Here is a 17,122-nt window from a genome sequence, read left to right on the forward strand (position 1 = left end):
TTTCTTCAAGTCTCACTGTCTTCCTCTTTCCCTCTTCTGCCTCTTTCTGTTCCCCTCCTGTTTTCTCCTCTACTCAGTCCATCTGAGTGAGGTTTTCTCTGTGCATCTGTGTAAGCCTCAGGAAATTGATTGTCTGGATTTTCAGAGTAAAGCGGTGACAGTAGACATGGTGAGACATGGTGCCATGCAGATAAAACACAGACCAATTGTTAAATGGGCCACTTTGCAGGGATGTGACTGAAAAACAGCACTTGTGGTTTGTAACTCCACATAGCAACGGACATTGCAGATAAACATTTAGACTAGCTTGGCTGGAGCTTTCTTCCACATTCTTGAAGGATGTTGTGGTATTCACATTTTTGTTAACAGAGAAGGCATTATTATTCACTGAACCTTTCTATGCAATAACGGTTTGAAAATGTCATCTAAAGAAAAAGGGCGGAAGATGGCTTAAAAGGTGGTCATTCCTGATATACATTTACAAGTAATTCTGTTGGCGCTCCTATCCAGAACAAATTAGTGAATACGTTTTCATACTGGCCCGCTGTGGGAATCGAACCCAGGGCCCAGGTGTTATGACCATCGTGCTCTCATCATATGAAAACTCACCTCACAATTACTAAAGAGATTTAAAGAAACGTTGCTTTACCTTTAATATTTCCATTTTGGAAGTGCCTGAATGTACTTGTACTGAGCATTTCCTGGCATGAATATGTAAAGGTGACATAAGTTCCTAATCTTTCCAAGGGATGACTTCAATCTCAAAGTTCTGCAGGCGTTTGTAGACCTTCATGAGTTTGCAGATCTCAACCTCGTACAAGCTTTAAGGTGATTACTACACTTCCCGCTGTTCAATTGAACATTTATCATTGAGTTCATGTACAGTTAACTCATTTCATGATGCCTGGTTTTACTGTGTTCTCTCTTTCACTCTCTCTATTTTGCTATTTCTCTCGTTCTCTGCTGCTGTAGGCAGTTTCTGTGGAGCTTCAGACTACCTGGCGAGGCACAGAAGATTGATCGTATGATGGAGGCCTTTGCCTCGCGGTACTGCTCGTGCAACCCTGGCGTCTTCCAGTCCACAGGTACACACACGTACTGTACACGCACACACGTGTTCACAGTACATATTGATGTCCCCCATTTAAATAACGTAGCTTTTTAAATGGGGACATCAAATGTATTCCCCTTAGAAATCAATCAACATAAATCAAACCATAACCCCAAAAACCTAACCATAAACCTAACCCTAAACCTAACTCCTAAAGTCAAATTTCTAACCGCAATATATTTTACGTCTAACACTTAAAGATGCATTCTTTGAATTCTGGCCACTGGTGGTAAAAGTGGTGCTGTTGAGCAAAATAAAGTCTAAAGAATTGGGTTACATTTTATTGCCCGATTTCATTAAAACTGCATGCTTTTAAGCTAATAATTTCATGGCTGGTGTATGATTTTGATTGCACATACAATGGATATAAAAAGTCTACACACCCCTGTTAAAATGCCAGGTTTTTGTGAAAAGAATGAAACAAAGATAAATCATGTCAGAAAATTTTCCACTTTTAATGTGACCACAAATAAAGTCCAGCTGTTCTAGTAGGATTTTCTTGACATTTTCTTAGTTGCATCTCAGAGCAAAAGCCATGGTCCGCAGATACCTTCCAAAGCATCTGAGGGATCTCATTGTTGACAGATAAAAAGACAAAATAATTTCCAAAGCATTAGATATACCATGAAACACAGTGAAGACCGTCATCATCAAGTTGAGAAAATATGGCACAACAGAGACATTACCACGGACTGGACGTCCCTCCAAAATTGATGAAAAGACAAGAAGAAAACTGGTCTGGGAGGCTTCCAAGAGGCCTACAGCAACATTAAAGGAACTTCAGGAATTTCTGGCAAGTACCAACTGTGTGCTACATGTGACAACAATCTCCCGTATTCTTCATATGAATGGACTATGGGGTAAGGTGGCAAGACAGAAGCCTTTTCTTACAAGCCCGGCTGAAGTTTGCAAAAACAAACATCAAATCCCCAAAAAGCACGTGGGAAAATGTTTTATGGTCTGATGAAACCAAGGTTGAACCTTTTGGCCATAATTCCAAAAGGCATGTTTGGCAAAAAAACAACACTGCGCATCAGCCAAAGAACACCATACCCACCGTGAAGCATGGTGGTGGCAGCATCATGCTTTGGGGCTGTTTTACTTCAGCTGGAACCAGGGCCTTAGTCAGGGTGGAGGGAATTATGATCAGTTCCAAATACCAGGCAATTTTGGCACAAAATGTTAGACATATTAAACATCCAACCCAAAATGAGGGAAAACAATTAAGGGAGCACTTAATCATCACAGTATAACACCAAGTCACTTTAACTTCAGGAATATCAATCTGTCCAGTTAGGAATCATTAGCGATTGTGAGTCAATGTCCCCTGTTTTGGGGCAAATGAAAGTGACAACAGGTGCACTGGAGAGGCAACAGCAAGACAACTCCCAAAAAAGGAATTGTTTTGCAGGTGGTGGCCTCAGACAATTGCTCTCTTCTTGTCCTTCCTGACTTATTCTTTAGTTTTTTATTTTGATAGTGTCCTTGTCACTACTGGTAGCATGAATCTGCAGCTCATTCCGGATGCACAGGTAGTCCAGCTCCTCCTGGATGGCACATCCATATGTGCCGTCGCAAGAAGGTTTGTTGTGTCTCCCAGTACAGTCTCAAGAGCATGGAGGAGAGGAGATACCAGGAGACAGAACTTTACACAAGGAGAGCTGTACAGGGCCGTAGAAGGGCCTCAACCCAGCATCAGGACCGGTATCTTTTCCTTTATGCGAGGAGGAACAGGAGGAGCACTGCCAAACCCCTACAAAATGACCTCTACTGGTGTGCTTGTTTCTGACCAAACTCTCAGAAACAGGCTGCATGATGGTGGCATGTGGGCCCGACGTCCTCTAGTGGGACCTGTGCTCACAGGCCAGCACCATGCAGCTTGATTGGCATTGGCCAGAGAACACCTGAATTTGCAGGTCCGCCACTGGTGCCCCATTCCCTTCACAGATGAGAGCAGGTTTACACTGAGCACATGTGACAGACATGAAAGAGTCTTTAGATGCCGTGGTGAACGTTATGTTATGTTTAGTCATTCTATAAGACCTTCATTGTATCCAAATCAACAATTTCTAGAAAAGGAAGTCATTTAAATACTGAAATGTGTAATCACTGTTAATCTGAACTTGACTTCGTCTGATGTTGCTGACAGACCTGCCGTTAACTGTTGCCTTGTCATCACTTGCATGGCTCCACTGATAATTAGATTGATTGCTGGTCAGTAACAAAGGGTTGTGAATGCTCTGTTAACACCTTGTCTGTCCCCTACCATGATAATATCCCCTACCTGTCAAGAGATTAATCAGCATTTTCTGCTAAGTTTGTCTAAATTCTGTCACCTTCACCCATGTCTTCCTTCTGTAAAAGGACCAGTTAAAGATACAGATAGACTTTTGCATTGAATAGAACAGAAACAATATTGTCTGTTATATAATATAGGGAGACATGTCAGCTTTCTGTTCTATGTGCAGCGCTGTGTGCCATGTCCCAGTAACCGGTGGGGAGTTGATCACCGATGGGTGGGCTTGGCCTCATGAATATGGATGTGTTGCAGTGGTGACACACCCATAGTTAGTTGTAGCAGTTCTGCTGGGTGCCTCTGGGGACTTGTCCTGACGTACAGGGTTCAAAAGGTCAGGAATTACAAGGCACATTGTGTGTGTGTGCGTGTGTATGTGTATGTGTGTGCATGTGCGTGAGGTCAGTGGAGGTAGTGGGTAGTAGAGAAATCATTTCAAAGTCATAGCACCATAGATGGGACTTGTGTGTCTTCAGGGAGACAGAGACAGATTTCTCATTAACTAGGCAGAGTAATACAAGTCCCTTCAACTAGACTGAGAAACAAAACCCCCACAAAGCTGCGGGGCGTGATGGTGTCTCCCCATCCACCCTAAAGCACTATGCACATCAGCTTTCTGCTGTGTTTACTAAGATGTTTAACACCTCACCGGAGACATGCTGCGTTCTGGCCTGCTACAAGTCCTCCATCATCATCCCAGTCCACTAGAAATCAAGGATCACAGGACTTAATGACTACAGATCCGTCGCCCTGACCTCTGTGGTTAGGAAGTCATTTGAGGTCCTGTCCCACCTCAAGACCATCACTGACCCTCTACTAGACCCACTGCAGTTTGCCTACAGAGCCAACGGGTCTGCGGACGATACGGTCAACATGGCTCTTCACTTCATCCTCCAGCATCTGGACTCCCCTGGAACTTATGCCAGAATCCTGTTTGTGGACTTCCGTTCCGCATTCAACACCATAATTCCCGCTCTTCTCCAAGACAAGCTCTCCCAACTGGGAGTGCCCGAGTCCACATGCAGGAGGATCACAACCTTCCTGTCCAACAGGAGGCAGCACTTGAGGCTCGGGAAGCACCTGTCTGACCCCCTGAGCACTGGCTCCCCTCAAGGCTGCGTCCTGTCCCCCCTACTCTTCTCCCTGTACACCAACAGCTGCACCTTCAGTCACCACTCTTGTTTTTGGATGACACCACCCTAATAGGACCTTTTTCTGATGGAGACAAGTCCGCCTACAGGTGGGAGACTGCCCATCTGGTGCACTGGTGCAGTCAGGACAATTTGGAGTTCAACGCCCTTAAGAAAGTGCAGATGATAGTGGACTTCAGTAGAAACACGGCTGCCCCCATTCACTCTGCATCATTCACTCTGCAGAGAGGGTGATTGGCTACAATCTGCCGTCTCTACACGACCTACACACCTCCAGGACAAGGAGCCGAGCGGCAATGATTGGTGCTGATCACTCTCACCCTGGAAATGGACTATTCAGAGCTCTCCCCTCTGGCAGAAGGCAGAGGTCTATCAGGATCAAAACTTCTCATCCCAAGAACAGTTTCTTTCCTACAGCAGTAGGCCTCATTAACATGCCCCTGGAACCAAACTGACTATAGCCCGCTCCCCTCATACACACACAACCCTCAACAGGACAAATCTATAACACCTTCCCACATTTCTTTTATTTCTTTTGTATAAATTGTTGCACCAAGGGCCAGAACAAATTCCTTGTTTGTTGTGAAACTCTTTCTGATTCTGTCATCCTATCAAACTATGCAGAGTAACACATACCTTCAACCTGACAGAGTAACACACATCCTATCACACTAGGCAGAGTAACATATGTCCCTTCAACTAAACTGAGCAACGCATGTCTGTTTAACTAGACAGAGTAACATACATCCCTTTAACTAGGCAGAGTAACATATGAACCCTTTAGCTAGACTGAGTAACACATAACCCTTCAACTAGACAGAGTAACACATTTCCCTTTAACTTGACAAAGTAACACACATCCTATCAAACTAGGCAGAGTAACACAGAGATAGAGAATTGTTACAATCTGACATCTTTGCCGGACTGCGTAAGTGGAGCTAGTCAAGAAGAGTGAATGTGTTTTACTGAGTGAGTGAGTACCTGACTGACTGAGTGACTGACTGTTAAATAGCGTAGTAGTTAGCGACACAGACTTCCACGTAGGCGACCGGCGTTCAAACCTTGCCATGGACAAAACCACTGCATAGATTTTAGCTAGCCATCTACAGTATTCTCTTTCTAATTTAAAGTGTTGAATGTAGTGTAGCGACCATGTTATACCTGTTGTTGGTTTGGATGTCAGGTAATGTAGGGAACTAGTTAAAAGAAAACTTGGAGTTTCAACTAATTGGTTTGACAATGCAGAAGTAAACAGACACCACATCTCTACACACGTATCATGAGCAACAACACCCGCTGTATAAATAGGGTACTGTCTGCCACATAGGAAACCATGGATCGAATCCAGCCCCATGCAACAACATCCTTTTCTTGTTTTACTTGTTTTGTGCTATCTGTGATCGTACCTAAACTATATGTCTTGTTTTGTCTGTAACTTTTCTGTTTGTTTTAATCATTGAAACAGAACTGTGTGTGTAGACATGTACACACAGGGCCCAGCTATAAAAGAGACCTTGGTCTCTGTCTGTGTTCCTTGTTGAAATAAAGGTTTAATAACACATGTCCCAGAGTAACACATGCAACACGTGCATTGCTTGGTTGGAGCTCCAAAAGGTCCTCACAAATCATAGAAACATAGATAGCTAGACACAAGACATCCCCCCCACCCCACAGAGCTGCAACGACATTCACATCCATTTCTCTGCTTTCAATATCAGTACATCACAGACTCTCAGCCATGCGTGGTGAACGTAGCTTTTACATTAGCATGTAGGTAGATCTGCCCAAATGTCTCATTACAGTACAGTGTTTTAAGCAAAGGATACTAGATCAGAACAAGTTTTTTATCCCGTCGGAAAACAATACTGAACACAGTACTGGCCACGCCTTCAATGGACGTGAGGTTTCTTGAAATGCAACATCCAGTAAAAAACTAACTGGTTTCTGCTTTCTTCCTCAGACACATGTTATGTCCTCTCCTTCGCCATCATCATGTTGAACACCAGCCTCCACAACCCCAACGTAAGAGACAAGCCTCCCGTAGAGAGATTCATCTCTATGAACAGAGGCATCAACGAGGGAGGAGACCTACCAGAGGAACTACTCAGGGTGTGTGTGTGTTTGGCCTGTGTAAATTAAAAGCTCTGCTCTCCAGTATTAAAGGTTATAGTGTAGCAACATGCTAGCTCATCTAAAATGTCTGTTCTCTCAGGCCATTTATGCTAATGATAACCATACAATCTGAAGAGTTTGTAGAGATAATCACACAGCCCTCAGCACAACCTGAGGACACATGTAGAAGCCTGCTTGCAGTTGGCTTGTTGTAAATTTTTCCCTTCAACAGTTCTAACAAATCTGATAGTCAAATCTGGAAGACTGTTTAGCACACAGTTTCAGCCCCAACGAATGAGCCCACCATCCATTTCTGAAGAAATCCTAAATAGAACCTTGTTCCTTAATGTTTTATGCACTGTTAATTTAAGGAGTGGGATGAATATTTGAAGATGCAGGTTTGTGTCATGAGCTGAACACTAACACTTTCCCTCCCCCTTTTTCCTATTACTGTTACCAACTCTCCCACACCCCCCTCTCTTTTTCTTTCTCTCTCTCTCTCCCCCACTCACTCTTCTCACTCCTCTTCTCTCTCCCTGTTTCTCTTCCACCTTTCTTTCTCACTTCCTCTCTCACTCTCTTACTCTCTTCTCTCTTTTCACCATTGTCTCTTCCTCTCCCCCCACTCCGGCTCTGTTTCTCCTCCTCTGTCTCTCCCCTCCCCTCACTCTGGCTCTCTACCTCCTCCTCTGTCTCTCCCCTCCACTCACTCTGGCTCTGTCTCTCTCCTTCCCCCTCTGTCTCACCTCTCCCCCCACTCTGGCTCTGTCTCTCCTCCTCTGTCTTTCTCCTCCTCTGTCTCTCCCCTCCCCTCACTCTGGCCGTCTCCCTCCTCCTCTGTCTCTCCTCTCCCCCCACTGTGGCTCTGTCTCTCCTCTTCTGTCTCTCTCCCTCCTCCTCTGTCTCTCCTCTCCCCCCACTGTGGCTCTGTCTCTACTCCTCTGTCTCTCTCTCTCCTCCTCTGTCTCTCCTCTCCCCTCACCCTGGCACTGTCTCTCTCCGTTTTTCTCCACTCCAGAATCTCTATGAGAGCATTAAGAGTGAACCTTTCAAGATCCCAGAGGATGATGGGAATGACCTGACACACACGTTCTTTAACCCAGACAGAGAGGGATGGCTGCTGAAATTAGGTTAGTGGAAATGACATCCCAATCCTAAAAAAACAATGCTTGCTTGACTCCAGTTCTTATGTATAGGTTCTCTTATTTGGACTGACCCATGCGTCTCCCCTTCCTGGAGTATACTATACTGCATATACTACACTGTCACTCAAGCAACAGGTTTTGCTTCATGACTCATGTCTCGAATGTGAATAGGGTTCTGTGTACTCAGGCAGTGGGCATGCAAAGTGTTGTGTTAATACCCTTTCTGCCTTTTTGTTTTCCGTTTATACATTCGAGAAGATATTGGAGTAGGATTTTCTTTTCCCTGTAGATTGTATGTGATGAGGTACATGTGAGGTCACTGTGAACTGATAATAACACTAAACGGAATGTCTTGGAGAGGGGTAGCCATGTGTCTATACACACAGTCGAACTGACCTGTTACCATGGTTGCAGCGTCACGTGAGTGAGCAGTGATCATCAGCTCTTGTGTTAAAACAACAGAAGCTGTGGAACTGACGGCGTGTCATAGCAACACTCAAAGACACTCCATTTTGGAATATTATATTGAACTCTCTCCTCTCCAAATGCAGTGGTTAAGTTTTCATTAATTCTACCATCTTCTTGCACTTGATGACAGTATCGTTTCCATGTTTTTTTCATGTGTGTTGTATTTGTTTCCATGTGTTTTTCATTGTTGTCCAGTTCCTCTGCCTCCCTACATTAACTCTGTGTGACGTGTTTCTAGGGGTTGTGTTTTGGGTTTGCCCGCTCACAGGCTACAGAGTAACATAACCATTTTTGATTGTTGTGCTTAATTCCTCACCTATGTGTCCATAATATACACAGTATCTCACAGAACTGAGTACACCCCTCACAGTTTTGTAAATATCTGATTATATCTATATATATATATGTATGTATGTATATATATATATATATATATATATATATATATATATATATATATATATATATATATATATATACACAGACACACGCACACACAGATGAATGAAGGCAGGCAACACACATGTAAACATATGCACGCACTCCATTCACACACATTCCACTTGAGCTAAGTAACGTCTCTGCAGTCTCACCAAACAGTGTATATGAATGCAAATAGCCTGTGTGCCTTATGAGCTAACAGTGATTATATTATAGTGCTCTTTGTCCTCCGGGCAGCTGAAGTTTTCTTGTAATAATTGTAAGTAGGCCACTAAAATAAAAGCTGAAGGGTATGAAAGAATAAGTGCCATTTATAGAGGATCACTCTGTGCATTAGGGACATTTTTAGAAAGGATTTTAAGGATTTAACCTCATGTACATTTCATTTTTGACTGTGCCACATGCTGCCCTTTGGCCGGGATTCCCATGCGTATTGGCAGAATCATCGTTGGGGTGGGGCAAGGCATCATTGGCAGCGATATCCCTGACTCATTGTGCTGTAGCAGTGTGGAGTTTATAGTATAGAGTTTGTGTTTCTCCGCTATGAGCTAGCCAATGAGATGGTCAGTGATGAGCCAGGTAGGAATGTGTGGACAAAACTCTCCCTAAAGAATGTTGTTAAGACAAAGCCAACTCACACACACCCAGGAAACCACTGGATACACAGTCAGCCACACATCATCCCGAGACATGTCTCACGTAGAGGGAACCTAAAACAACAAAAGGAATATTACTTGTGGTGAAGTTGTAAATATGAATTGGATGAAAGAACTCTGGTGATCACTCTGGTGCTTTTTATAGCGCCACCATTTGGCCAATAATTTCGTTCTGGGTGATACCCAGAGAATACTGAACATAATTATATAGGATCAATAATATAGGTTTCCAATGTATGAAGCCTTAGCGTGACGCTCTAAAGATTCCCCTCGTCCAGATCCACGTAAATAAATCCACAGGACCACCAACTATTTACTTTGACATAAGCAGTAATTAATACACACATATGGCCAATTTCTTAATCATTAATATTAGGGAGAATCACGAGAGAGGTTAAAAAACTGTGTGGCTCCACTCTCTTCTTGTCAGACTGCCCGCACATCACATCCCCCAAAAACCCACCTCGCGAGAGTATCAAAGAAAATTGAAGGTGAGTACTAGGACACAACAATAGCAATATCCTATTCCCAGAAGTAACAAATGTAAGATAAATGAGATTATAGGCATTCTAAATTATCCACATATTTTAGTGTGAGGAATAAAACAATTAAGTTACTACATACTGTAAACATGAACTGCAAATACATTAACCTGTAAATACTGTAAATATTCCTTCCGATTCCGAATAAACAAATTAACAGTGTAGTTACTATTGTTTAACTTACATAATTGAATCACAGTATTCACATTCTAGTTGGAGACTGCATTTAGGCCCCTACAATTACCTTATTTCATAGATGGACAATCTCTTAACATGCACCCATTGAAATGAAGCAATTTAATAATTCCATGGGAGACTGTATTTCTTTTTTTGTTTATTGTTTAAAAAAGTTAAATTCTATGTATTTTAAAATGAAGTAACCACATTTCACATCATGTTGGGGCACTTACTAGCTTTACTGTGGTTGTTGGCTTAGCAGTGCGGTCTCCTCTAGCAATTGTATGCTGGAGAAAACATCCTGATTGAGTGAAGCATTGTGATAAGAAGCAAAACGGCTTGGCAAGATAAGTCTCGGAAGACAATTGAACTGGGACTTGAGCAAACCTGCAACGTAGTTGTTTTGACAAGGCACAGCTGTCACAGTGAATTTGACGTGGGATTGGAGTAGTGGGCTCTCGCGTGTTACCTCTCTTTTCCATCTCTACTATTTCTACCTTGCACCTCTGTGCTTGTCTTTTTAGCTGAACCTCTGTATTGAGTTGCAATGGCCTGGGGGGTAACATCTTTGAAAATGATTTGAGCTGTGTGTTGACCCCCCCCCTCCCCTCCTTAGATGTGGTGCTTCTAAATGTAAGAACATTCTGCATGATTGCAGTGTGTGTGAATGAGTGTGTTTGTGTGCGTGTGTGTTTTTGTGTGTGTGTGTGTGTGTGTGTGTGTGTGCTGGTGTGCATGCTGTTTGTAGTATTCCTCCAAGGGTGCTTTAGGTGCCATGTTAGGTTCATATCAAGTGTGGTGTGTACCTTCCTCAGGAGTTCCAATGTTGTTTTACCCTGTTGCCTTTAAAAAAGGAATAAGCAAAGTTAGTAATAATTCAGGAGTTGTGTGTCATAATTTCCATAATATGAACTTTGAGGTAACTGTGAGAGATTGTGTAAATGTAACCAATCACATTGCTGAACCAATCTCATGATATAATTGCATCACCTCTCAACCAGTGCTGCTAAGTGCCAAAAGCACAGTTCTTAGGCCTTTGATCTATCTGTGTTTGTGTTGCTCTTTTCAATCGCACACGCAGGATTGACTGTTCTAGATGAAGTGTAACAACATATCTTTTTTATTTCAATAATTTGTTATATACATGGTACTTTGCAAAAGTCTTGGGCAGACTGATCCAATCACTTGAACCATTCTAAAAGCATTAATGCAATGAAACTAATGCAATGAAAACATTTCCTGTGTAACTCGTATCTTGTGAGACGGCTAGAAGAAATGTCATATACAAATTTGACGGTGCAAAAACCAGTCTGCATCTGATGAACAGTACTTAAAAATCAATTCCTTGAGGAACAGAAAGAACTCCAGTGAAGTGCTTGCTCACCATCGAGGTCACCTGGCACCAAAGTACTTCAGTAGGTTTTAACCATGAGAAGTGTCGTTGTCATCCAAAACATGGCCATCTTCGAAATAGACATATTTGCCATCTTCTGGTCTTGTTGGAGTGTCTCTGCTGTTCTTCATACAGTAGTATGGGGGTGGAGTTATTCCAAGACAGCCCACAACATGCCATTTTCAATGGGTGCTCAGAGATGCTGAGTGGGCAGAGCCAAGCATAAGCTAGCCAGATCCTATGGGAAACATTGGCACGTTTCAGGATGTTTCCATTTGAAAATGCCTGCTCTGAAGTGCGTGTGTAAAATGCCTTCATTTGCAACAATGCCATTCCAGTGCCCACCTCTTCCTGACGGGAGTGGAAATGATGATCTGATTCTTCAGATTCATACATCCGACGGGCCGTTTGTCTTCCTGTCAATCTGTGCTGTCATTCTGTAATACCATTGTGTCATCACTTCCTGTTTTCTCTTCCTATTTGCCTTCTCAGGGGGAAGAGTGAAGACCTGGAAGAGAAGGTGGTTCATCTTGACTGATAACTGCCTTTACTACTTTGAGTACACAACAGTAAGTGTGTGTGTGTGTGTGTGTGTGTTAGTGTTACTAAGAGCTCTTTATCATAGTACAATGTCTCTCCTCTCTAGTGGCTTTATTAGCAATCTGTCCTCTCCTACTCTTGTGTATCCCTACTGGACCATGTCATTATCTGTCTGTCCTCCTCGTTGGCTGATGGACACACTGTATGGTTACCTCAGAGAGAACCACACAGAGGAGACTGAATGTTATTAGTCGCTGTTACAGCCAATGAAACCATGTCTGTTTTTCTCTCTCCCTCTTTCTATTTCTCTCTGTGTCTCTGCCCCACACCCCTTCAGGATAAGGAGCCACGTGGGATCATCCCTTTAGAGAACCTCAGTATCAGAGAGGTGGAGGAACCCAGGAAACCAGTGAGAGATTCTCCATGAATAATCCATTATACTGCATCATATTCTTTCTTAATTACCCTATTATATTCCTTTTAGTGTGTGGTAATTAATACATCCCCAAGCAGAAAAAACAAGAGAAAGTCAAACGAAGGCCAGCAGTTTGTGACCTAATTGGGGTTAGAGTTGGGGTTACTGTTGGCCCGAACTAGAACTCGCTATCGTAATACCCACAGTCCTCTGCAAATACTACAGTACTACCCACTGTCTTCTACTAATACTACAGTACTACCCACTGTCTTCTACTAATACTACAGTACTACCTACTGTCTTCTACTAATACTGCAGTACTACCCACTGTCCTCTGCTAATACTACAGTACTATCCATTGTCCTCTGCTAATACTACAGTACTACCCACTGTCTTCTACTAATACTACAGTACTACCCACTGTCCTCTGCTAATACTACAGTACTACCCACTGTCTTCTACTAATACTACAGTACTACCCACTGTCTTCTACTAATACTACAGTACTACCCACTGTCTTCTACTAATACTACAGTACTACCTACTGTCTTCTACTAATACTGCAGTACTACCCACTGTCCTCTGCTAATACTACAGTACTATCCATTGTCCTCTGCTAATACTACAGTACTACCCACTGTCTTCTACTAATACTACAGTACTACCCACTGTCCTCTGCTAATACTACAGTACTACCCACTGTCTTCTACTAATACTACAGTACTACCCACTGTCTTCTACTAATACTACAGTACTACCCACTGTCCTCTGCTAATACTACAGTACTACCCACTGTCTTCTACTAATACTACAGTACTACCCACTGTCTTCTACTAATACTACAGTACTACCCACTGTCCTCTGCTAATACTACAGTACTACCCACTGTCTTCTACTAATACTACAGTACTACCCACTGTCTTCTACTAATACTACAGTACTACCCACTGTCCTCTGCTAATACTACAGTACTACCCACTGTCTTCTACTAATACTGCAATATTACCCGCAGACTTCTACTAATACTAAAATACTACCCACTGACATCTACTAATACTACTATACTACCCACTGACCTCTACTAATACTACAAAAATACTGACCTCTATTATTACTACAATACCACCCACTGAGCTCTGATATTACAACCCCATTTCCAAAAAATTTGGGATGCTGGGAAAAATGGAAATAAAAACAGAGTACAAATCATTTAAACCCTATATTCAATAGAAAGTAGTACAAAGACAACACATGATGCCAGCAACACATTTTAAAAAAGGTGGGACAGAGGCAACAAAAGACTGGAAAAGAAAACAAACATTGTGGAACATCTCAAAACTAATTGGCAACAAGTCAGTAACATAATTAGGTATATAGAAACAAGAAGTCTTTCAGAAGTAGAAATGAGGAGGGGTTCATCACTTTGTGGAAGACTGCTTGGGCAAATCGTGCAGCCATTTAAGAATAACGTTAAAATTGCAAAGAGTTTCATCTGGCCTCCACAAATGCAAGTTAAAACTCAGGCATGCAAAGAAGAAACCACACATAAACAACACCCTAAAACACAGGCGACTTCCCTAGGGTACGAGTTCATTTTGGATGGACTGAGGTTAATTGGAAAACCGTCCTGTAGTCTGACAAATCAAAATCAGGAATCAAAAGCTGAGATTCTTTTTGGAAATCATGGACGCCACGTCCTCCGGGCTAAAGAGGAGAGGGACCCCTTCTGGCTTGTTATCAGCAGAAAGTTCAAAAGCCATCATCCGGAATGGTATGGGGGTGCATGAGTGCACATGGCATTGGGTGACTTGCACATCGGTGAAGGCACAATAAATGCTGAACAATATATACAGGTTTTGGAGCAGCATATGCTGCCATCCAGATGACGTCTTTTTCAGGGAAGGCCTTGCTAGTTTTAGCACGACAATTCCAAACCACATTCTGCACGTATTACAACAGCACGGCTCTGTTATAACTTTTTTTAAACATGTTGCTGGTGTCAAATTCAAAATGGGCATGTATTTATCTCAAAACAGTAAAATGTCTCAGTTTCAGCATTTGCTATGTTGTCTTTTGTACTATTGTCTATTCAAAATATGGATTAAATTATTTGCACATCGTTGCATTCTGTTTTATTACATTTTACGAAGTGTCCCAGGGATGTACTACAATACCATGCACTGGCCCTGACCTGTACTGATATGCAATACAATCCACTGACTCTCTCACTCCTCCCCTGTTTTGAGCTCTTTGTACCCAACCCAGGGCATTCTAGGTTGTACTATAGACATAAGACTATCCTGATACATCTGATGACATTGATTATGACATTGATTGTTTCTCAGGCAGCTGGACCACCCTCTCACCACCATCTTGTCTCTTCCTACTTACTCAGAACTGCTTTGAGCTCTACAACCCCAACCACAAGGGTCAGGTGATCAAGGCGTGTAAGACTGAGGCGGATGGCCGGGTAGTTGAGGGCAACCACACAGTGTACAGGATATCAGCACCGACAACTGAGGAGAAAGAGGAGTGGATCAAATCTATCAAGTAAGAATCCATACTGCATACAAAGGGAGCCCAGCTGGATTCAAAACTGGTCCAGAGCCCTAGCACCTCCCCCCTGTAGCCACGGAGGCTAACCAGCACCGTACAGTGTGTGTGTGTGCGTGTGTCTGTGTCTGTTTTTGTGTGTGTGATTTTGTGTGTTATCTTCTCAAGAGAGAGGCAAGGAGGATTCAGCCAAGATGAAAGGGTTCTATGTAAATTGAATTTTCTCAGTAAAATAGGGATGGCCATACAGTATAGTCACGCTCCTTATCCTCTTATCTCTACGAAAGACTGACTTAGTTATTCATTTACTATAACAAAAAACTACTTTCAGGGCATTCTGTGTGCTTGTTGAATGCGATAGGAAATAATCAACATATAATTTAACTCAACATATCATAAAATTAAATTAGCTTTGCTCTAGCAAAATTTTACTAGTTGGTAGCGTGCATTACATTTTTTCTCTTGTTCCCGTTTAATTCTCTGATGAACTAATTTCAAATACGCAACCCCTGCATTTCTTTGGTTTTTCAGAAAATTAGGTTGAGTTAAATATCCAAAACTTAAAAAAGAAGAGAGGAATAGCTGTCATAGCTCAGAGACATAGTCATATATGGGCCACGATGTAAAGGGAAGGAGAGAGACTTCTCAGTGGGGGGTGGAGTCATTTTTGGTTTTGTGCTGGTGTTAACAGGATTTTACATCCGTGAAACAGAAACTGGGCTCTGTGGCGGAGCCAGAATGTCTTTCTGACTCATTTCGCTTTGTAGAGCATATCTTCTCTCCCAAAAAACGAGGGCTGAAGTGTTAATAATTCACAGTGCAATTGTTTTCCCAACACTCTATAAACCTGGAAAACTGCATCGAGGATGTGAGTATATGCTAGAATGAGAACACTTGGCAGAGTGCTTAAACAGGGAATCAGGGAAATGACATTCCACAGAATCTCAGGAAGAGATAGAACCGGAGGAAAGAAGAAAAAAGGGGGTAGGTAGGTTTTCTTCAGAAACCATGGAAACCGAACTAGGTCACTGAACAAACTTTTAGTTTTTTTTTGACGTGGTTAGTTATTAAGGCAGGGGTTGGTTGAAATGTGGCCACATCATTTACATATCAATGATGCCGACTCTTCCCTGGAGTATTATCATTTATCTTTTGTCCTTGGTGTTCCAGGGCGAGTATCAGCAGGGATCCCTTCTACGACATGTTGGCTACCAGGAAGAGACGGATTGCCAATAAGAAGTAAGAGGGGACATTCCTACCTGCCAAAATCCACACGCAAAAAAAACCCCACATCCCAGGACATCCCAAATTAGGAGAGCTGCCTCCCTGTGCGTATGAGTCCTCTTCCTCAGGTGGACTTTTGTCATGAAGTTAGGCAACCTGCCACCTACCCCTCCCTTCTCCTCTCCCCCCTGACTTCACTCCAATCCCATTGTTATCACCATTACGGACAGACTCCTGATGCTCCCACTCTACAGTCCATCTCACCCTGTACCAACCCGTTACTATGGAGACGGATGGTAGCCATAAAAGACAGCCGCCTGCCTCTTCAGGCGTTGGTAGAACTGACCCTCGGTGCTGGAGGTATTGAGGACAGGCTCCAGTCTTGACGACCCCCCCCCCCCCCCCCCCCCCCGCCCATGCTGGACGCATCCCCCAGCCCTGGCTGCACGAGCCGGCAGTGACAGAGTGATTCTACATGATGTCCCATGGACCAACACTGGACCAGCAGCACTAGAGACTACCAAGGGAAGCCAGTGGGATGAGGGAAACATTAAAACGCATTGGCCCTCTTTCTTTCTATCCACACACATTTGTTTTAGTATTTTTGTTGGGGTCCAGCCTGGGTGACCTGCATGTCTCACAGTGCAGGGAGAGTCCGTGTCTCACTGCCCGGGACAGGAGCCTATTTCAACCGCAACATGTGCAAATGTTTGGATTTTTATTTACTAGCTGTTTGCAAGCTTCCTCCTCAATTTTGGAAGTAAACCTGAAAGTTTGGCGGTGCTTTAGTTTGGTGAGGACTCGCGTCTCTTCTAGTCCTCAAAAGTGTTGTAAAACATGTGTGTTCGTGTGTGTGCATATGTGTCTAAGTATAAACATTCAGTGGCTTTGGAAAGTA

The 17,122-nt window shown here is 43.0% G+C and overlaps 1 protein-coding gene across 1 annotated transcript in view; it reads left to right on the top strand.

Moving 5' to 3' along the window:
• Positions 1–16,620, top strand: part of cyth3b (cytohesin 3b) — a 39,322-nt gene extending 22,702 nt beyond the window's left edge. The window contains exons 6-13 of the mRNA XM_010897392.4: positions 748–828; positions 973–1,085; positions 6,519–6,667; positions 7,689–7,800; positions 11,985–12,061; positions 12,370–12,441; positions 14,843–14,997; positions 16,171–16,620. Of these exons, the coding sequence (XP_010895694.1) occupies positions 748–828; positions 973–1,085; positions 6,519–6,667; positions 7,689–7,800; positions 11,985–12,061; positions 12,370–12,441; positions 14,843–14,997; positions 16,171–16,243 (832 nt within the window). The 3' untranslated portion in view covers positions 16,244–16,620. The remainder of the gene's footprint in view (positions 1–747; positions 829–972; positions 1,086–6,518; positions 6,668–7,688; positions 7,801–11,984; positions 12,062–12,369; positions 12,442–14,842; positions 14,998–16,170) is intronic.
• Positions 16,621–17,122: the final 502 nt, after the last annotated feature.

The sequence above is a fragment of the Esox lucius genome, chromosome 11 (assembly GCF_011004845.1).
Source record: "Esox lucius isolate fEsoLuc1 chromosome 11, fEsoLuc1.pri, whole genome shotgun sequence".
NCBI lineage: Eukaryota > Metazoa > Chordata > Actinopteri > Esociformes > Esocidae > Esox > Esox lucius.